The sequence below is a fragment of the Pseudophryne corroboree genome, chromosome 5 (assembly GCF_028390025.1).
Source record: "Pseudophryne corroboree isolate aPseCor3 chromosome 5, aPseCor3.hap2, whole genome shotgun sequence".
Taxonomy (NCBI): Eukaryota; Metazoa; Chordata; class Amphibia; order Anura; family Myobatrachidae; genus Pseudophryne; species Pseudophryne corroboree.
The window spans coordinates 800,360,928-800,384,205 of NC_086448.1; the positions used below are offsets into that span (position 1 = coordinate 800,360,928).

The window sequence follows — 23,278 nt, forward strand, 5'->3', positions numbered from 1 at the left end:
ATGGACTCCCGCCGCAAGAACAGCAGCGGCGGCACCAGTAGCAGCATCTCGCAAACGCCAACTCTTTCCTAGGCAGGCTACGCTTTGTATCACCGCTTTCCAGAATACGCACACAGCTGAAAACCTCTTACGGCAACTGAGGAAGATCATCGCGGAATGGCTTACCCCAATTGGACTCTCCTGTGGATTTGTGGCATCGGACAACGCCAGCAATATTGTGTGTGCATTAAATCTGGGCCAATTCCAGCACGTCCCATGTTTTGCACATACCTTGAATTTGGTGGTGCAGAATTTTTTAAAAAACGACAGGGCCGTGCAAGAGATGCTGTCGGTGGCCAGAAGAATTGCGGGACACTTTCGGCGTACAGGCACCACGTACAGAAAACTGGAGCACCACCAAAAACTACTGAACCTGCCCTGCCATCATCTGAAGCAAGAAGTGGTAACGAGGTGGAATTCAACCCTCTATATGCTTCAGAGGTTGGAGGAGCAGCAAAAGGCCATTCAAGCCTATACAATTGAGCACGATATAGTAGGTGGAATGCACCTGTCTCAAGTGCAGTGGAGAATGATTTCAACGTTGTGCAAGGTTCTGATGCCCTTTGAACTTGCCACACGTGAAGTCAGTTCAGACACTGCCAGCCTGAGTCAGGTCATTCCCCTCATCAGGCTTTTGCAGAAGAAGCTGGAGGCATTGAAGGAGGAGCTAACACGGAGCGATTCCGCTAGGCATGTGGGACTTGTGGATGCAGCCCTTAATTCGCTTAACAAGGATTCACGGGTGGTCAATCTGTTGAAATCAGAGCACTACATTTTGGCCACCGTGCTCGATCCTAGATTTAAAGCCTACCTTGGATCTCTCTTTCCGGCAGACACAGGTCTGCTGGGGTTGAAAGACCTGCTGGTGACAAAATTGTCAAGTCAAGCGGAACGCGACCTGTCAACATCTCCTCCTTCACATTCTCCCGCAACTGGGGGTGCGAGGAAAAGGCTCAGAATTCCGAGCCCACCCGCTGGCGGTGATGCAGGGCAGTCTGGAGCGACTGCTGATGCTGACATCTGGTCCGGACTGAAGGACCTGACAACGATTACGGACATGTCGTCTACTGTCACTGCATATGATTCTCTCAACATTGATAGAATGGTGGAGGATTATATGAGTGACCGCATCCAAGTAGGCACGTCACACAGTCCGTACTTATACTGGCAGGAAAAAGAGGCAATTTGGAGGCCCTTGCACAAACTGGCTTTATTCTACCTAAGTTGCCCTCCCACAAGTGTGTACTCCGAAAGAGTGTTTAGTGCCGCCGCTCACCTTGTCAGCAATCGGCGTACGAGGTTACATCCAGAAAATGTGGAGAAGATGATGTTCATTAAAATGAATTATAATCAATTCCTCCGCGGAGACATTGACCAGCAGCAATTGCCTCCACAAAGTACACAGGGAGCTGAGATGGTGGATTCCAGTGGGGACGAATTGATAATCTGTGAGGAGGGGGATGTACACGGTGATATATCGGAGGGTGAAGATGAGGTGGACATCTTGCCTCTGTAGAGCCAGTTTGTGCAAGGAGAGATTAATTGCTTCTTTTTTGGGGGGGGTCCAAACCAACCCGTCATATCAGTCACAGTCGTGTGGCAGACCCTGTCACTGAAATGATGGGTTGGTTAAAGTGTGCATGTCCTGTTTTGTTTATACAACATAAGGGTGGGTGGGAGGGCCCAAGGATAATTCCATCTTGCACCTCTTTTTTCTTTTCTTTTTCTTTGCATCATGTGCTGATTGGGGTGGGTTTTTTGGAAGGGACACCCTGCGTGACACTGCAGTGCCACTCCTAGATGGGCCCGGTGTTTGTGTCGGCCACTAGGGTCGCTAATCTTACTCACACAGCTACCTCATTGCGCCTCTTTTTTTCTTTGCGTCATGTGCTGTTTGGGGAGGGTTTTTTGGAAGGGACATCCTGCGTGACACTGCAGTGCCACTCCTAGATGTGCCCGGTGTTTGTGTCGGCCACTAGGGTCGCTAATCTTACTCACACAGTCAGCTACCTCATTGCGCCTCTTTTTTTCTTTGCGTCATGTGCTGTTTGGGGAGGGTTTTTTGGAAGGGCCATCCTGCGTGACACTGCAGTGCCACTCCTAGATGGGCCCGGTGTTTGTGTCGGCCACTAGGGTCGCTAATCTTACTCACACAGCTACCTCATTGCGCCTCTTTTTTTCTTTGCGTCATGTGCTGTTTGGGGAGGGTTTTTTGGAAGGGACATCCTGCGTGACACTGCAGTGCCACTCCTAGATGGGCCCGGTGTTTGTGTCGGCCACTAGGGTCGCTTATCTTACTCACACAGCGACCTCGGTGCAAATTTTAGGACTAAAAATAATATTGTGAGGTGTGAGGTATTCAGAATAGACTGAAAATGAGTGGAAATTATGGTTTTTGAGGTTAATAATACTTTGGGATCAAAATGACCCCCAAATTCTATGATTTAAGCTGTTTTTTAGGGTTTTTTGAAAAAAACACCCGAATCCAAAACACACCCGAATCCGACAAAAAAAATTCGGTGAGGTTTTGCCAAAACGCGTTCGAACCCAAAACACGGCCGCGGAACCGAACCCAAAACCAAAACACAAAACCCGAAAAATTTCAGGCGCTCATCTCTAGTTAATACATCTACCCCAGTGTTTGAAAAATAGCAGTTAGGAGCTGATTGGATGGTACTTTATCTCTCGCCAATATCTGATACATCTCCACCACTGCCTTTTCATGCTTGCTGTCAGGTCAGTTGGCTTCTACAGCACACAAGTAGATAGGTTAGAGAGAACAAAAACAACTCAATTTCCCATCTAAAGGCAGCAGAATAGTTACAGCAAAATAATTTGTAAACAATCAGTTAAAGCCTATGGATAAAAGGCTGCATTTGTTACCATTAGCCCCTGTTGGGTAAAAATACTGCCTTTGTTCTGAGTCTTTTTGTAAATGTAATTTTATTCCTGAGTAAATCTCACACCTTAAATGCCCTATTTACTAGAAAATTAGAAGTCATTTCGTACTTTTCAATGTCTGAAAGAAATTGACTTCAAAGAGTCTTTCATGCGCAAACTTGTTGCGTGTCTTTGCAAAGCCCTTAATAACACAATGCAGTAACACACAGTGTAACACCACAGCAGTGAGCGGAAACCTTGACTTCATGGAGTTTTCTGTTTTTGTTGTAATTTACGAAGGTTGGAGAGAGATTAAGTACCAACCAATCAGCGCCTGTCATTTTGGAAACATAGCCGGTAACATGACAGTTGGATGCTGATTGGTTGGTACTTTATCTCTCTCCACTTTATCTCGTTTCAAGGTTTGATACATTTACCCAAGAGGGTGAAATCTGTTTATTAAGTACATACTGACGACAATTATGGGGTCAGTCCATATAGCACAATAGGTAACTTTGTAAATCAAAGAACAAATTGTTTTGCTCATGCACTAATTATGAAAAAACTTCTCAGTACAACATATGGATCATAAAATATAGGACATGGCAAAAAATGCGGCCAAACCTCAGAAAATTCTGGTTTTTTTTTTAGGCTTGGCCACTTACCGCATATGCACCAAGATACGACGGGTAATGCCATATTTCAGGCCTGGCCAACCTGTGGCTCTCCAGCTGTTGTGAAACTACACGTCCCAGCATGCTCTACCACAGCTTTAGCATTCCCTAATAGCAAAACTGTGGCAAAGCATGCTGGGAACTGTAGTTTCACAACAGCTGGAGAGCCACAGGTTGGCCAGGCCTGCCATATTTAAATGGTGTTACCCTATAGAAGACTAGGGGCTTCTATCGCTTTGCCACCTCAGATGGATCAAATCAGATCCTTCCCAGTACCCCTGTGGCATGTGCGGCACTCGACGCATGTGCAGACGGACTACCAGGTCCTAAACCGGGAAGTCACCACACCGCAAAGGACGGCTCTCATGGGGAAAGCTGTCCTTTGCCTAAATATTCATACATTGCATACGGCGTTAATAAACGCTGATATACGTGCAATAAGTGGCAGGATGTGGATGCGATGCGCCAGGCATCCTGCCCATAATACCACATGCTAAACTATAATGACCAACAACACACACATTTTGCGCTTACCAATTGCAAATAGCTCAATCCCGGCATCCTTGAGACTTTTGGCTGGTGGAATAACGTCATCCTGGGATTTTCCATCCGTAATCAAAATACCAATTTTTGGAAGATCTGGTCTCGCTCCTGCTTCTGGTTTAAAACTATTTTCCAGGATGTAAGTTAAGGCAAGCCCTGGGGAAAAGGAGAACACGCCATAACATACAGTAAGAGGTTCTGCCATAGACACGGGTTCAGTATGATTTGACAATAGACGGGAGGCCGGCTGTCAGTATACCGACAGCGGCATCCCGTCCATCAGAATTCAGACAGCCCCCTAACCCTCACCTTTTCCCTACCCTAACTCTTGCCCTCCCTTAAGGGTTCCTACCCCTAACCCTCCCCGCTTGGTGCCTAACCCTAACCCTCCCTTCGCCACTGCCTAACCCTAACCCTCCCCGCTTAATGCCTAACCCTCCCTTCCCCTCTGTCTAAAGCTAACCCTCCCCGCTTAATGCCTAACCCTAACCTCCCCGCTTGGTGCCTACACCCTAACCCTCCCTTCTCCGCTGCCTAACCCTGACCCTCCCTTCTCCGCTGCCTAACCCTCCCTTCTCCGCTGCCTAACCCTAACTCTCCCCGCTTAATGCCTAACCCTATCCCTCCCTTCCCCGCTGCCTAAAGCTAACCCTCCCCGCTACGTGCCTAACCCTAACCTCCCCTGCTAAGTGCCTAACCCTAACCCTCCCTCCCCGGTACCTAACCTTCCCAGCTCTAAACCCTAAGCTTAACCCCCCTTCTAATAGCTAAACCTAACCCCCCTCCAAACCCATCTCTGTATCAATCTTTCTTACAGTAAAACATTTTGGAAACAATATCCATTTTTTCCAAGATCTCTATTTTTTTACCTAGAGATGGCCATCGACCATCAATAGTTAACATCCACCGATTATTTGCCACCGATGGATGACAGTTTTGCCATCTATGGATCCAATGGTTCTTTTCATTGATGGCACAGAGCCCCACAATGTTTATTTCCCCTTCCTGGTGCCGGGACATGGACCATAGCTCTGCCCCCTGATCCGCAAAGCCCGGCCCCAAATCTGACTGGCCCACTGCACAGTGAGTAATAGAGCAAGGATAACCATCAGTGGTCATCGCTGCCCTACCTCCCCTCGTAGTGGGTTTCATACCGTTGAAGTTAACCACCAATGGCACTATCGATGGTCAACCCACTGTGCCATCCCATGGACAGTTAGCAAGTTATGGAAAGGTGGCTTATGCAGTGGGCCTCAAAGGCCCTGTTCTTGGGGTGTGTATGGGCATGACCGTTGAGACACACTACAGGCCTTTAGGAGCCCCTGTTGCTGCGTGTGCTATTTGATACATCCGGGTGGTGTTATCACATACTGCATTGGGATTTTGGGTGCTAATATGGCACCAAAATTGCATTGAGAATATGATGATTGAGAAATGGGCCCCATTAACATCCACTATGAAGTATCGCCTTTGTTCATGCTGTTATTCCACATAATTCCTTCTCCTGTATTCCTGTTATTCTCAGTAAAATCTATGTCAGCGACGCACATGCAGACAATACCTGTGAGTGTATTTCCGCCTTTGTAGGGAAGATTTCGTACTGCGTCTATCACGGATTCCTTGGTGTCATAAGCATTCAGGTGCCACTCTATTCTGGGATCTCCACTGTACTGCGCCAAGCCTGGGACAGGAAAAGGTACATGGTCAACTTCGCCGTACAGGGGCATTTCTGTTAAACTGACAGCGATTGCCATTCAGAAATGATAAGGCAGCCATCATCATATATGCCTTCTCCAGGTTAATACATCTGCCCCAAAGTACCAATCAGCTCCTGTCATTTTAGATGTGTTTGAAAAACGACTGAAGCGGATTGGTTATTGCTTTATCTCTCTCTCTGCACTGTATCTCTCTCTCTTTGATGAATATTCCGCCATGGAGACAGTATTACTAGCGTACCACGCCATATGCCCAGAATGTCATCTACACTACATTCAGGCGTAATTACTGTCATTTATTATCACATGGCGGTGAATATAAAGAAGAGATGAGATTACGGTGTAACCGTAACCAATTATTTTTCAGCGCATCATTTCATATCGCCTAATCAGTCGCATAAAAACAAAGAACGTTACCTATTCTTGTTTTATCGGTGGCGACATTAAAAGCGCCGACTAGATTCTCTATGAAGAGTCGCACAAGTCTGAAATTGAGTCTTCCAATACTCCAAGAGCCGTCTACCAGGATCACTATGTCGGCATTTGCTGGAGTTTTACAAGAAAACTTAACATCTAGAATTTAAAGGGGAGAATAATTAATCAGTATAAAGTTATTAGTCGTTGGGAGTCACATACAATATTTTACAACAAACTGATCAAAATGTTACAGGAGATTTACTTATATATTATCTGGTGTGCAGATGGAACAGGTAATTAACAGACACAAATTCAAATTAGTTACAAAAATATAGTGAAACATTCCAAGGGGGGAATTCAATTGTTTGAAAAGTCGGTTGGGTGTCTGTTTTTTCTTGTCTATTAGATAGGAAAAAACAGACACCCAACTGACTTTTCGAACAACTGAATACCCCACCCCCAAGCCTTAACATCGTTATTCTGTGGCGTCTTCAAATTTGAATATTTATTTTGTGAATCTCTTCTTGTATTTGTGGTTAGTCAAAGTGATATACTCTACATGTGTCAGATCACCACTGCTGTTAATTAACGCTGGCCACACACGTTGCCATATTAGTCAAAAACATCTGCGATCCGATGACCATCTACAATCTGAGCTATTCTGAAACACTAAAAACAACGAAAACATGTTTTCTAATTAAATTAATTGCAGTGTTCAATGATTCTTACCTTTACAAAGTTTTTTTTTATTTAAATGTATTTACAGTTATACATAACATAAAATTGTTTTAGTTTACTAAAATTAGAGATTTTTTTTGTTTCTCCCTCCCATACACAAAATTAAAGTTGTTAATTGCAAACATTTAGGCAAATAATAGAAAAGAAAAATTAATCATATTACTTATTTTTTTTAGAAATAAAACTTTGAACAGTCATCATAGAAATCTGGAACATATTTATATTACATTTTGCTATATGTTATTTTTATCCTAATTCCTAAAAAAAAAAAAATATATATATATATATATATATATATATATATATATATATATATATATTAGTTATCAAGGATTCAAACTGTGAATAACAAATTTGAAAATGAATGCACAAAAAGTTTATATATATATATTTAAAATAAATTTTGGTTAAAGTGTTGCCCAGGGCCTGGCGTGTTGAAGACCTTTGTGGGTATGAAACATTTAAATCACTCATAGTTATTTGCTTTTGGATGCTTCTTTCAGATGAAATTAATCAGCATTTCAAGGTACCCTAAAATGGAATAAACAAAAGTGAGTAAAGAAAGTTTTTTAAAAAGTGCTGGCATTGTACAGATAGCACAGACGTACTATACAGGTTCTCTGAGACAAGATGCAATACGCATATACTAATATATGTTGTTCAGTGTCCACCTTACATTCTCTGGGCCTACGAACAACCATTGCACCTGAATACACCTCCATTGTTATTCTGATTATTTATCTCTTTTATGTCTTTTTTTTTTTTTTTGTAACTACAGATGGAAAGTGAAATTCAATTATTCTACAGTAACTGAGTGTATTTTGCAAAGACAATTACTCATATACCCAAATGTAGGTGGCTGAAATGCAGGACTGGCCGACTTCACTACAATTTGCTATGAAGTCTACCTGTCAGCACTGAGAAATGCTAATCTGGGGAAATATTTTATATATATATATATATATATATATATATATATATATATACACACACATAGAAATCCAGAAAAAACAGCGGCACTCGAGGATTTTAGTGAAGCAAACAAAGTTGTATTCAAAGAAAGTTACAAAAAGCCGACGTTTCGGGGCTTACATGCCCCTTTGTCAAGGTGTATACACACACATATATATATATACACACATATATATATACACACATAAATATTTTATATATATATACATACACACATATATATACACACATAAATAGTTTATATATATATATATACACACATATATATATACACATAAATATTTTATATATATATATTATATACACACATATATATACACACATAAATATTTTATATATATATATATACACACGTGTGTGTGTGTGTGTGTGTGTGTGTGTGTGTGTGTGTGTGTGTGTGTATATATTGACAGTAAGAGCTAAGCAAATTATCTGTGCAAAGGAATGATGACGTTTTCACTGATTTCACAAATTGTAGAACTTTCCAAATGTTTGGTCACAAGTAAATTATTTATTTTTCTAGTTTATAATATATATAACTATTCCATTATCTGCTAATTCAGGAACACATAAATATATGTAATTATTCAAGGGTGGGGCACTGTCTGTTTATCTCCATTTATTTAATTGCAGAGGACACTTGAATTGGAAGATATGAGGTTCCATTGAGACAGCCTGGATATTATGAAATGTGAACGTCTATATGTAAAGCTATGTCTAGAACAAGGATTAAGGCAATACTGAACTGCAGGAAATGTTGGCTACTATAACTGGTTTCAACAAAGCTATAACACATTGCATATCCCTGGAAATCTATTCAGTTTTTCAGTATTTACTAGAGATGAGCGGGTTCGGTTCCTCGGAATCCGAACCCGCCCGAACTTCATGTTTTTTTACACGGGTCCGAGCGACTCGGATCTTCCCGCCTTGCTCGGTTAACCCGAGCGCGCCCGAACTTCATCATGACGCTGTCGGATTCTCGCGAGGCTCGGATTCTATCGCGAGACTCGGATTCTATATAAGGAGCCGCGCGTCGCCGCCATTTTCACACGTGCATTGAGATTGATAGGGAGAGGACGTGGCTGGCGTCCTCTCCATTTAGATTAGAAGAGAGAGAGTGAGATTGAGACAGAGACACTTGATTTACTGGAGTTTAGGAGTACTAGAGAGTGCAGAGTTTACTAGTGACTGACCACTGACCAGTGACCACCAGTGCAGTTTTATTTAATATAATCCATTCTCTGCCTGAAAAAAAACGATACACAGTGACTCAGTCACATACCATATCTGTGCTCAGCCCAGTGTGCTGCATCATCTATGTATAATATCTGACTGTGCTCACACAGCTTAATTGTGGGGGAGACTGGGGAGCAGTTATAGGTTATAGCAGGAGCCAGGAGTACATACATATTATTAAAATTAAACAGTGCACACTTTTGCTGCAGGCAGGAGTGCCACTGCCAGTGTGACTGACCAGTGACCTGACCACACTGACCACCAGTATAGTATACTATATTGTGATTGCCTGAAAAAGTTAAACACTCGTCGTGTGACTTGTGTGGTGTTTTTTTTTTTATTCTATAAAAAACTCATTCTGCTGACAGACAGTGTCCAGCAGGTCCGTCATTATATAATATATACCTGTCCGGCTGCAGTAGTGATATATATATATTTTTTATATCATTATTTATCATCCAGTCGCAGCAGACACAGTACGGTAGTTCACGGCTGTAGCTACCTCTGTGTCGGCACTCGGCAGTCCATCCATAATTGTATACCACCTACCCGTGGTTTTTTTTTTCTTTCTTCTTTATACATACTACATCTCATTATCATCCAGTCTATATTAGCAGCAGACACAGTACAGTACGGTAGTCCACGGCTGTAGCTACCTCTGTGTCGGCACTCGGCAGTCCATCCATAATTGTATACCACCTACCCGTGGTTTTTTTTTTCTTTCTTCTTTATACATACTACATCTCATTATCATCCAGTCTATATTAGCAGCAGACACAGTACAGTACGGTAGTCCACGGCTGTAGCTACCTCTGTGTCGGCACTCGGCAGTCCGTCCATAATTGTATACCACCTACCCGTGGTTTTTTTTCTTTCTTCTTTATACATACATACTACATCTCATTATCAACCAGTCTATATTAGCAGCAGACACAGTACAGTACGGTAGTCCACGGCTGTAGCTACCTCTGTGTCGGCACTCGGCAGTCCATCCATAATTGTATACCACCTACCCGTGGTTTTTTTTTCTTTCTTCTTTATACATACTACATCTCATTATCATCCAGTCTATATTAGCAGCAGACACAGTACAGTACGGTAGTCCACGGCTGTAGCTACCTCTGTGTCGGCACTCGGCAGTCCGTCCATAATTGTATACCACCTACCCGTGGTTTTTTTTTCTTTCTTCTTTATACATACATACTACATCTCATTATCATCCAGTCTATATTAGCAGCAGACACAGTACAGTACGGTAGTCCACGGCTGTAGCTACCTCTGTGTCGGCACTTGGCAGTCCATCCATAATTGTATACCACCTACCCGTGTTTTTTTTTTTCTTTCTTCTTTATACATACTACATCTCATTATCAACCAGTCTATATTAGCAGCAGACACAGTACAGTACGGTAGTCCACGGCTGTAGCTACCTCTGTGTCGGCACTCGGCAGTCCATCCATAATTGTATACCACCTACCCGTGGTTTTTTTTTCTTTCTTCTTTATACATACATACTACATCTCATTATCATCCAGTCTATATTAGCAGCAGACACAGTACAGTACGGTAGTCCACGGCTGTAGCTACCTCTGTGTCGGCACTCGGCAGTCCATTCATAATTGTATACTAGTATCCATCCATCTCCATTGTTTACCTGAGGTGCCTTTTAGTTGTGCCTATTAAAATATGGAGAACAAAAATGTTGAGGTTCCAAAATTAGGGAAAGATCAAGATCCACTTCCACCTCGTGCTGAAGCTGCTGCCACTAGTCATGGCCGAGACGATGAAATGCCAGCAACGTCGTCTGCCAAGGCCGATGCCCAATGTCATAGTACAGAGCATGTCAAATCCAAAACACCAAATATCAGTAAAAAAGGACTCCAAAACCTAAAATAAAATTGTCGTCGGAGAAGCGTAAACTTGCCAATATGCCATTTACCACACGGAGTGGCAAGGAACGGCTGAGGCCCTGGCCTATGTTCATGGCTAGTGGTTCAGCTTCACATGAGGATGGAGGCACTCAGCCTCTCGCTAGAAAAATGAAAAGACTCAAGCTGGCAAAAGCAGTAGCACCGCAAAGAACTGTGCGTTCTTCGAAATCCCAAATCCACAAGGAGAGTCCAATTGTGTCGGTTGCGATGCCTGACCTTCCCAACACTGGACGTGAAGAGCATGCGCCTTCCACCATTTGCACGCCCCCTGCAAGTGCTGGAAGGAGCACCCGCAGTCCAGTTCCTGATAGTCAGATTGAAGATGTCAGTGTTGAAGTACACCAGGATGAGGAGGATATGGGTGTTGCTGGCGCTGGGGAGGAAATTGACCAGGAGGATTCTGATGGTGAGGTGGTTTGTTTAAGTCAGGCACCCGGGGAGACACCTGTTGTCCGTGGGAGGAATATGGCCGTTGACATGCCTGGTGAAAATACCAAAAAAATCAGCTCTTCGGTGTGGAACTATTTCAACAGAAATGCGGACAACAGGTGTCAAGCCGTGTGTTCCCGTTGTCAAGCTGTAATAAGTAGGGGTAAGGACGTTAACCACCTCGGAACATCCTCCCTTATACGTCACCTGCAGCGCATTCATAATAAGTCAGTGACAAGTTCAAAAACTTTGGGTGACAGCGGAAGCAGTCCACTGACCAGTAAATCCCTTCCTCTTGTAACCAAGCTCACGCAAACCACCCCACCAACTCCCTCAGTGTCAATTTCCTCCTTCCCCAGGAATGCCAATAGTCCTGCAGGCCATGTCACTGGCAATTCTGACGAGTCCTCTCCTGCCTGGGATTCCTCCGATGCATCCTTGCGTGTAACGCCTACTGCTGCTGGCGCTGCTGTTGTTGCTGCTGGGAGTCGATGGTCATCCCAGAGGGGAAGTCGTAAGCCCACTTGTACTACTTCCAGTAAGCAATTGACTGTTCAACAGTCCTTTGCGAGGAAGATGAAATATCACAGCAGTCATCCTGCTGCAAAGCGGATAACTGAGGCCTTGACAACTATGTTGGTGTTAGACGTGCGTCCGGTATCCGCCGTTAGTTCACAGGGAACTAGACAATTTATTGAGGCAGTGTGCCCCCGTTACCAAATACCATCTAGGTTCCACTTCTCTAGGCAGGCGATACCGAAAATGTACACGGACCTCAGAAAAAGACTCACCAGTGTCCTAAAAAATGCAGCTGGACCCAATGTCCACTTAACCACGGACATGTGGACAAGTGGAGCAGGGCAGGGTCAGGACTATATGACTGTGACAGCCCACTGGGTAGATGTATGGACTCCCGCCGCAAGAACAGCAGCGGCGGCACCAGTAGCAGCATCTCGCAAACGCCAACTCTTTCCTAGGCAGGCTACGCTTTGTATCACCGCTTTCCAGAATACGCACACAGCTGAAAACCTCTTACGGCAACTGAGGAAGATCATCGCGGAATGGCTTACCCCAATTGGACTCTCCTGTGGATTTGTGGCATCGGACAACGCCAGCAATATTGTGTGTGCATTAAATATGGGCAAATTCCAGCACGTCCCATGTTTTGCACATACCTTGAATTTGGTGGTGCAGAATTTTTTAAAAAACGACAGGGGCGTGCAAGAGATGCTGTCGGTGGCCAGAAGAATTGCGGGACACTTTCGGCGTACAGGCACCACGTACAGAAGACTGGAGCACCACCAAAAACTACTGAACCTGCCCTGCCATCATCTGAAGCAAGAAGTGGTAACGAGGTAGAATTCAACCCTCTATATGCTTCAGAGGTTGGAGGAGCAGCAAAAGGCCATTCAAGCCTATACAATTGAGCACGATATAGGAGGTGGAATGCACCTGTCTCAAGCGCAGTGGAGAATGATTTCAACGTTGTGCAAGGTTCTGATGCCCTTTGAACTTGCCACACGTGAAGTCAGTTCAGACACTGCCAGCCTGAGTCAGGTCATTCCCCTCATCAGGCTTTTGCAGAAGAAGCTGGAGACATTGAAGGAGGAGCTAACACGGAGCGATTCCGCTAGGCATGTGGGACTTGTGGATGGAGCCCTTAATTCGCTTAACAAGGATTCACGGGTGGTCAATCTGTTGAAATCAGAGCACTACATTTTGGCCACCGTGCTCGATCCTAGATTTAAAGCCTACCTTGGATCTCTCTTTCCGGCAGACACAAGTCTGCTGGGGTTGAAAGACCTGCTGGTGAGAAAATTGTCAAGTCAAGCGGAACGCGACCTGTCAACATCTCCTCCTTCACATTCTCCCGCAACTGGGGGTGCGAGGAAAAGGCTCAGAATTCCGAGCCCACCCGCTGGCGGTGATGCAGGGCAGTCTGGAGCGACTGCTGATGCTGACATCTGGTCCGGACTGAAGGACCTGACAACGATTACGGACATGTCGTCTACTGTCACTGCATATGATTCTCTCAACATTGAAAGAATGGTGGAGGATTATATGAGTGACCGCATCCAAGTAGGCACGTCACACAGTCCGTACTTATACTGGCAGGAAAAAGAGGCAATTTGGAGGCCCTTGCACAAACTGGCTTTATTCTACCTAAGTTGCCCTCCCACAAGTGTGTACTCCGAAAGAGTGTTTAGTGCCGCCGCTCACCTTGTCAGCAATCGGCGTACGAGGTTACATCCAGAAAATGTGGAGAAGATGATGTTCATTAAAATAAGAATTTACTTACCGATAATTCTATTTCTCGGAGTCCGTAGTGGATGCTGGGGTTCCTGAAAGGACCATGGGGAATAGCGGCTCCGCAGGAGACAGGGCACAAAAAAGTAAAGCTTTACTAGGTCAGGTGGTGTGCACTGGCTCCTCCCCCTATGACCCTCCTCCAGACTCCAGTTAGGTACTGTGCCCGGACGAGCATACACAATAAGGGAGGCATTTTGAATCCCGGGTAAGACTCATACCAGCCACACCAATCACACCGTACAACTTGTGATCTAAACCCAGTTAACAGTATGACAACAGAAAGGGCCTCTTAAAGATGGCTCCTTAACAATAACCCGAATTAGTTAACAATAACTATGTACAAGTATTGCAGATAATCCGCACTTGGGATGGGCGCCCAGCATCCACTACGGACTCCGAGAAATAGAATTATCGGTAAGTAAATTCTTATTTTCTCTATCGTCCTAAGTGGATGCTGGGGTTCCTGAAAGGACCATGGGGATTATACCAAAGCTCCCAAACGGGCGGGAGAGTGCGGATGACTCTGCAGCACCGAATGAGAGAACTCCAGGTCCTCCTTTGCCAGGGTATCAAATTTGTAAAATTTTACAAACGTGTTCTCCCCCGACCACGTAGCTGCTCGGCAGAGTTGTAATGCCGAGACCCCTCGGGCAGCCGCCCAAGATGAGCCCACCTTCCTTGTGGAGTGGGCTTTTACAGTTTTAGGCTGTGGCAGGCCTGCCACAGAATGTGCAAGTTGAATTGTGTTACAAATCCAACGAGCAATCGACTGCTTAGAAGCAGGTGCGCCCAACTTGTTGGGTGCATACAATATAAACAGCGAGTCAGATTTTCTGACTCCAGCCGTCCTTGCAATGTATATTTTTAAGGCTCTGACAACGTCCAACAACTTGGAGTCCTCCAAGTCGCTAGTGGCCGCAGGCACCACAATAGGTTGGTTCAGATGAAATGCTGATACCACTTTAGGGAGAAAATGCGGACGAGTCCGCAGTTCTGCCCTATCCGAATGGAAGATTAGATAAGGACTTTTATAAGATAAAGCCGCCAATTCAGATACTCTCCTGGCAGAGGCCAGGGCTAGTAACATAGTCACTTTCAATGTGAGATATTTCAAATCCACCTTTTTCAATGGTTCAAACCAATGGGATTTGAGGAAATCTAAAACTACATTTAGATCCCACGGTGCCACCGGAGGCACCACAGGAGGCTGTATATGCAGTACTCCCTTGACAAAAGTCTGGACCTCAGGGACAGAGGCCAATTCTTTTTGGAAGAATATTGACAGGGCCGAAATTTGAACCTTAATGGATCCCAATTTGAGACCCATAGATAATCCTGATTGCAGGAAATGTAGGAAACGACCCAGTTGGAATTCCTCCGTCGGAACCCTCCGATCCTCGCACCACGCTACATATTTTCGCCAAATGCGGTGATAATGTTTCACGGTGACTTCCTTCCGTGCCTTAATCAAGGTAGGAATGACTTCTTCTGGAATGCCTTTCCCTTTTAGGATCTGGCGTTCAACCGCCATGCCGTCAAACGCAGCCGCGGTAAGTCTTGAAAAAGACAGGGACCCTGCTGTAGCAGGTCCCTTCTCAGAGGTAGAGGCCACGGTTCGTCCGTGAGCATCTCTTGAAGTTCCGGATACCAAGTCCTTCTCGGCCAATCCGGAACCACTAGTATTGTTCTTACTCTTCTTTGCCGTATGATCTTCAATACCTTTGGTATGAGCGGCAGAGGAGGAAACACATACACTGACTGGTACACCCAATGAGTTACCAGTGCGTCCACAGCTATTGCCTGTGGATCTCTTGACCTGGCGCAATATTTGTCCAGTTTCTTGTTGAGGCGAGACGCCATCATGTCTACAATTGGTCTTTCCCAACGGTCTATTAACATGTTGAAGACTTCTGGATGTAGACCCCACTCTCCCGGATGAAGATCGTGTCTGCTGAGGAAGTCTGCTTCCCAGTTGTCCACGCCCGGGATGAACACTGCTGACAGTGCTATCACGTGATTCTCCGCCCAGCGAAGAATCTTGGCAGCTTCTGCCATTGCACTCCTGCTTCTTGTGCCGCCCTGCCTGTTTACATGGGCGACCGCCGTGATGTTGTCCGACTGAATCAACACCGGCTTTCCTTGCAGGAGAAGTTCCGCCTGGCTTAGAGCATTGTAGATTGCTCTTAGTTCCAGAATGTTTATGTGAAGAGACTTTTCCAGACTCGTCCATACTCCCTGGAAGTTTCTTCCTTGTGTGACTGCTCCCCAGCCTCTCAGGCTGGCGTCCGTGGTCACCAGGATCCAATCCTGAATGCCGAATCTGCGGCCTTCTAATAGGTGAGCCTTCTGCAACCACCACAGAAGTGACACCCTTGTCTTTGGTGACAGGGTTATTCGCAGGTGCATCTGCAGATGCGACCCTGACCATTTGTCCAACAGCTCCCTTTGGAATATTCTTGCATGGAATCTGCCGAATGGAATTGCTTCGTAAGAAGCCACCATTTTTCCCAGGACTCTTGTGCATTGATGTACTGACACTTTTCCTGGTTTTAGGAGGTTCCTGACCAGATCGGATAACTCCTTGGCTTTTTCCTCTGGAAGGAAAACCTTTTTCTGAACCGTGTCCAGAATCATTCCTAGGAACAGCAGACGAGTTGTCGGGATTAAATGGGATTTTGGAATATTCAGAATCCACCCGTGTTGTCTTAGCACCTCTTGAGATAGTGCTAAAGCTGTCTCCAGCTGTTCTCTGGACCTTGCCCTTATTAGGAGATCGTCCAAGTATGGGATAACTAATACGCCTTTTCTTCGAAGAAGAATCATCATCTCGGCCATTACCTTGGTAAAGACCCGAGGCGCCGTGGACAATCCGAACGGCAGCGTCTGAAACTGATAGTGACAGTTTTGAACAATGAACCTGAGGTACCCCTGGTGTGCGGGGTAAATCGGAACGTGTAGATACGCATCCTTGATGTCCAAGGATACCATAAAGTCCCCTTCTTCCAGGTTCGCTATCACTGCTCTGAGTGACTCCATCTTGAACTTGAACTTTTTTATGTAGAGGTTCAAGGACTTCAGATTTAGAATAGGCCTTACCGAGCCATCCGGCTTCGGTACCACAAATAGAGTGGAATAATACCCCTTTCCTTGTTGTAATAGGGGTACTTTGACTATCACCTGCTGAGCGTACAGCTTGTGAATGGCTTCCAACACCCTCTCCCTTTCGGAAGAGACGGTTGGTAAGGCAGACTTCAGGAAACGATGAGGAGGATCCGTCTCTAATTCCAACCTGTACCCCTGAGATATTATCTGCAGGATCCAGGGGTCTACCTGCGAGTGAGCCCACTGCGCGCTGTAATTTTTGAGACGGCCCCCCACTGTCCCCGAGTCCGCTTGAGAGGCCCCAGCGTCATGCTGAGGTTTTTGCAGGAGCCGGGGAGGGCTTCTGTTCCTGGGAAGGAGCTGCCTGTTGGTGTCTCTTCCCTCTTCCTCTGCCTCGTGGCAGGTACGACAAGCCCTTTGCTCTCTTATTTTTGTAGGAGCGAAAAGGCTGCGGTTGAAAGGTCGGTGCCTTTCTCTGTTGGGGAGTGACTTGAGGTAAAAAAGTGGATTTCCCGGCAGTAGCCGTGGCCACCAAGTCTGATAGACCAACTCCAAATAACTCCTCCCCTTTATACGGCAAAACCTCCATGTGACGTTTTGAATCCGCATCGCCTGTCCACTGTCGTGTCCATAAGGCTCTTCTGGCTGAAATGGACATAGCACTCATCCGAGATGCCAGTGTGCAAATATCCCTCTGTGCATCACGCATATAGATAAATGCATCCTTTATTTGTTCTAACGACAGTAAAACATTGTCCCTATCTAGGGTATCAATATTTTCAATCAGGGATTCTGACCAAACTACTCCAGCACTGCACATCCAGGCAGTTGCTATAGCTGGTCGTAGTATAACACCTGCATGTGTGTATATATTCTTTTGAATAACTTCCATCTTTCTATCTGATGGATCCTTAAGTGCGGCCGTCTCAGGAGAGGGTAACGCCACTTGTTTGGATAAGCGTGTGAGCGCCTTGTCCACCTTAGGGGGTGTTTCCCAGCGCGCCCTAACCTCTGGCGGGAAAGGGTATAATGCCAATAACTTTTTTGAAATTATCAACTTTTTATCAGGAGCAACCCACGCTTCATCACACACGTCATTTAATTCTTCTGATTCAGGAAAAACTGTTTGTAGTTTTTTCACACCATACATAATACCCTGTTTTACGGTATCTGTAGTATCAGCTAAATGTAACGTCTCCTTCATTGCCAAAATCATATAACGTGTGGCCCTACTGGAAAATACGTTTGAATTTCTACCGTCGTCACTGGAATCAGTGCCCGTGTCTGGGTCTGTGTCGACCGACTGAGGCAAAGGGCGTTTTACAGCCCCTGACGGTGTTTGAGGCGCCTGTACAGGCATTAATTGATTGTCCGGCCGCCTCATGTCCTCAACTGACTGTTTAAGGGAAGATAAACCATCACGTAATTCCACAAATAAAGGCATCCATTCTGGTGTCGACCCCCTGGGGGGTGACATCTGCATATTTGGCAATTGCTCCGCCTCCACACCAATATCGTCCTCATACATGTCGACACCACGTACCGACACACACCGCAAACTCACAGGGAATGCTCTAATGAAGACAGGACCCACTAGCCCTTTTGGGGAGACAGAGGGAGAGTCTGCCAGCACACACCACAAAGCGCTATATATACAAGGGATATCCTTATATTAAGTGCTCCCTTATAGCTGCTTTAATATATATATATATAGCCATTAATGTGCCCCCCCTCTCTGTTTTACCCTGTTTCTGTAGTGCAGTGCAGGGGAGAGACCTGGGAGCCGTTCTGACCAGCGGAGCTGTGACAGAAAATGGCGCCGTGTGCTGAGGAGATAGGCCCCGCCCCTTTTTCGGCGGGTTCTTCTCCCGCTATTTTTCCAGTCAGGCAGGGGTTAAATATCTCCATATAGCCCCTATGGGCTATATGTGAGGTATTTTTAGCCTTGTATAAGGTTTATATTTGCCTCTCAGAGCGCCCCCCCCCAGCGCTCTGCACCCTCAGTGACTGCCCAGTGAAGTGTGCTGAGAGGAAAATGGCGCACAGCTGCAGTGCTGTGCGCTACCTTATGAAGACTGAGGAGTCTTCAGCCGCCGGTTTCCGGACCTCTTCACGCTTCAGCATCTGCAAGGGGGTCGGCGGCGCGGCTCCGGGACCGGACTCCACGGCTGGGCCTGTGTTCGATCCCTCTGGAGCTAATGGTGTCCAGTAGCCAAGCAGCAAATCCACTCTGCATGCAGGTGAGTTTACTACTTTCCCCCTAAGTCCCACGTTGCAGTGATCCTGTTGCCAGCAGGACTCACTGTAAAGAAAAAAACCTAAACTAAACTTTCTCTAAGCAGCTCTTTAGGAGAGCCACCTAGATTGCACCCTTCTCGTTCGGGCACAAAATCTAACTGAAGTCTGGAGGAGGGTCATAGGGGGAGGAGCCAGTGCACACCACCTGACCTAGTAAAGCTTTACTTTTTTGTGCCCTGTCTCCTGCGGAGCCGCTATTCCCCATGGTCCTTTCAGGAACCCCAGCATCCACTTAGGACGATAGAGAAAATGAATTATAATCAATTCCTCCGCGGAGACATTGACCAGCAGCAATTGCCTCCACAAAGTACACAGGGAGCTGAGATGGTGGATTCCAGTGGGGACGAATTGATAATCTGTGAGGAGGGGGATGTACACGGTGATATATCGGAGGATGATGATGAGGTGGACATCTTGCCTCTGTAGAGCCAGTTTGTGCAAGGAGAGATTAATTGCTTCTTTTTTGGGGGGGGTCCAAACCAACCCGTCATATCAGTCACAGTCGTGTGGCAGACCCTGTCACTGAAATGATGGGTTGGTTAAAGTGTGCATGTCCTGTTTATACAACATAAGGGTGGGTGGGAGGGCCCAAGGACAATTCCATCTTGCACCTCTTTTTTCTTTTATTTTTCTTTGCGTCATGTGCTGTTTGGGGAGGGTTTTTTGGAAGGGCCATCCTGCGTGACACTGCAGTGACACTCCTAGATGGGCCCGGTGTTTGTGTCGGCCACTAGGGTCGCTTATCTTACTCACACAGTCAGCTACCTCATTGCGCCTCTTTTTTTCTTTGCGTCATGTGCTGTTTGGGGAGGGTTTTTTGGAAGGGACATCCTGCGTGACACTGCAGTGCCACTCCTAGATGGGCCCGGTGTTTGTGTCGGCCACTAGGGTCGCTTATCTTACTCACACAGTCAGCTACCTCATTGCGCCTCTTTTTTTCTTTGCGTCATGTGCTGTTTGGGGAGGGTTTTTTGGAAGGGCCATCCTGCGTGACACTGCAGTGCTACTCCTAGATGGGCCCGGTGTTTGTGTCGGCCACTAGGGTCGCTTATCTTACTCACACAGTCAGCTACCTCATTGCGCCTCTTTTTTTCTTTGCGTCATGTGCTATTTGGGGAGGGTTTTTTGGAAGGGACATCCTGCGTGACACTGCAGTGCCACTCCTAGATGGGCCCGGTGTTTGTGTCGGCCACTAGGGTCGCTTATCTTACTCACACAGTCAGCTACCTCATTGCGCCTCTTTTTTTCTTTGCGTCATGTGCTGTTTGGGGAGGGTTTTTTGGAAGGGACATCCTGCGTGACACTGCAGTGACACTCCTAGATGGGCCCGGTGTTTGTGTCGGCCACTAGGGTCGCTTATCTTACTCACACAGTCAGCTACCTCATTGCGCCTCTTTTTTTCTTTGCGTCATGTGCTGTTTGGGGAGGGTTTTTTGGAAGGGACATCCTGCGTGACACTGCAGTGCCACTCCTAGATGGGCCCGGTGTTTGTGTCGGCCACTAGGGTCGCTTATCTTACTCACACAGTCAGCTACCTCATTGCGCCTCTTTTTTTCTTTGCGTCATGTGCTGTTTGGGGAGGGTTTTTTGGAAGGGACATCCTGCGTGACACTGCAGTGCCACTCCTAGATGGGCCCGGTGTTTGTGTCGGCCACTAGGGTCGCTTATCTTACTCACACAGCGACCTCGGTGCAAATTTTAGGACTAAAAATAATATTGTGAGGTGTGAGGTATTCAGAATAGACTGAAAATGAGTGGAAATTATGGTTTTTGAGGTTAATAATACTTTGGGATCAAAATGACCCCCAAATTCTATGATTTAAGCTGTTTTTTAGGGTTTTTTGAAAAAAACACCCGAATCCAAAACACACCCGAATCCGACAAAAAAAATTCGGTGAGGTTTTGCCAAAACGCGGTCGAACCCAAAACACGGCCGCGGAACCGAACCCAAAACCAAAACACAAAACCCGAAAAATTTCAGGCGCTCATCTCTAGTATTTACGGCTATCCACGCTTGGACCGGACATTAAAGTTACCTAGCACACAGAGTGGAGAAGATCACATCTGAAAAGAAAATGAGAACAATGGTAGTGCTTCAAATGAGCTGTTTGCAGCCAGCAGGTACTGTGACACGGAGACGCAGGAAGTCCTATCATGGCTAAGAGTATTATGAAACGCCATTATGTTTGCGGTAAGTGGCAAAATGCAATGCTTGATGCATCCTGCCCATTGTGCCGAAACCTGTACTGCACAGTTTCTTATATACATTTATATCAGTATTTGTCCATGAAAGCTTAGCGAAAATAACATAATTGTGCCTTTATTTATGTAAGTGGCTTGAAACTCATGATAACCAGGATAAGCAATAGATCCCACATTCCCAGTCTTAGCAATAGATTGCGGAAAATACTGTATCAGGATGTACTATATATTACAGGGTGCCAAGGTAAACTATACATTAGGGTAGTGGTTCCCAAACTTTCTTGAATTACGGCGCCCTAGAGTATTCAGCATTTGTTTCATGGCACTCCTAGGATAAAAGTTTATTATTGATATATTGGGGGGGGGAATAGAATTAAGTAAATTGTGCCTACCTGTCATCCTTAAGTTCAGTTATGTGGTGGTGTACTACTGTTTGTCCACATCTTTTATGACTGGAGCCACTAGCTCTGGTTTTGCCTATCACTTTGTCCATAAATAATTTGATTTGATCTTTGACCACCAACCCGAGGCACCCCTGCAAGAGCCCCACGGCACCCCAGGCACGCAGTTTGAGCACCACTGTATTAGGGGGTTGTCCCATACTTGCCTACTCTCCCGGAAAGGCCGGGTGCTCCCGAAACTCAGATGGCACTCCCGGCTCCCCTGGGGAAGTGGGCAAGTCTCCTACATGGCGCTCACCCCCCGACGCACCCCACCGAAGCCGATCTTTCACTGCACCCCCCCTGTTCACCACAGCATCCTGTCACACAGAAGGGGGCGGGGCAATGATGCAATTCATGCTAAATAGCATCATCATAGCTCCATTGCCGCTTTACAATGCCGGTAATGTGGTTATTGTAAAGTGGTGGGCGGAACAACGATGATGCACTTACATCACCATGCCCCTGTGCCGCCTCCTCCACGCCCCCGTACCGCCTCCTCCACGCTCCCTCCCATGTGACCTGGCGGGAGGGAGCAGCCAAAATGTAGGCAAGTATGAGTTGTCCATAGAGTGTGGACTTAGGGACCTATTCATGAAGAAGTGAAAAGTGTGGAGAAGTGAGCCTGTGGAGAAGTTGCCCATGGCAACCAATCAGCTGCTCCGTACAAATGTATAGTATGGAAATTATAAACATTACATTACAACGGTGGCCCTTTAATGTCGGAATGATTTAGGGAACACTCAGTAACATCTGTTAGTATTGACGGATGGATTATTCTGCCTGGTGAATAGTCAAAACATAGACTCAATTAAAATATTGCTGTCAGTTCAGTTGAAGTGCAGTTTTGGAAGGCACTGTTTTCCCTGATGCTAGACCATAAATATCTATATGTGTAATAACACTCTTACTGGTAGACATGCACGATTTGTGAACTAATCTTAATTGGGTTAAAAAGCCAGGGGGGTGGTTTACCCTCAGCCAACAATTGTATTTAAAATGTAGTAGATCCCCATTTAAGGTATATATCATCTTGAACATCTTGTTGTCTATATCATCTGAACCTCTGGGAACATCTCCATGATGTGTGTATTCCCAATGCCTTCAGTTGGGAAGAAGACCTTTTAAGGACATTTTATTGTAGTGAATAGACATTTACTTGCTTCCAAGATGTCTGCATTTGCTTTACATCCTGTGACCACCCAATAAACACAAACTCTTATCCATTCCATGGTTGTCCTTAGTGAGCCCATTGTCTCACCTTCTGCTCACTAGCACAGCAGAACTGCCCCATAGTAAGTGGCCAGTGGGAATCAGCTGTCACACATACCCAGACATCATCACTTCCTGGT

At 45.7% G+C, this 23,278-nt stretch overlaps 1 protein-coding gene across 1 annotated transcript in view; it reads right to left on the minus strand.

Annotated features, from left to right (window-relative positions):
- The window catches only part of COL14A1 (collagen type XIV alpha 1 chain), a 258,070-nt gene that overhangs the window by 180,213 nt on the left and 54,579 nt on the right, over window positions 1-23,278 (minus strand). The window contains exons 6-8 of the mRNA XM_063924450.1: window positions 6,269-6,424; window positions 5,698-5,817; window positions 4,128-4,292 (exon numbers count right to left, since the gene is read on the minus strand). Coding sequence (XP_063780520.1) covers window positions 4,128-4,292; window positions 5,698-5,817; window positions 6,269-6,424 — 441 coding nt within the window. The remainder of the gene's footprint in view (window positions 1-4,127; window positions 4,293-5,697; window positions 5,818-6,268; window positions 6,425-23,278) is intronic.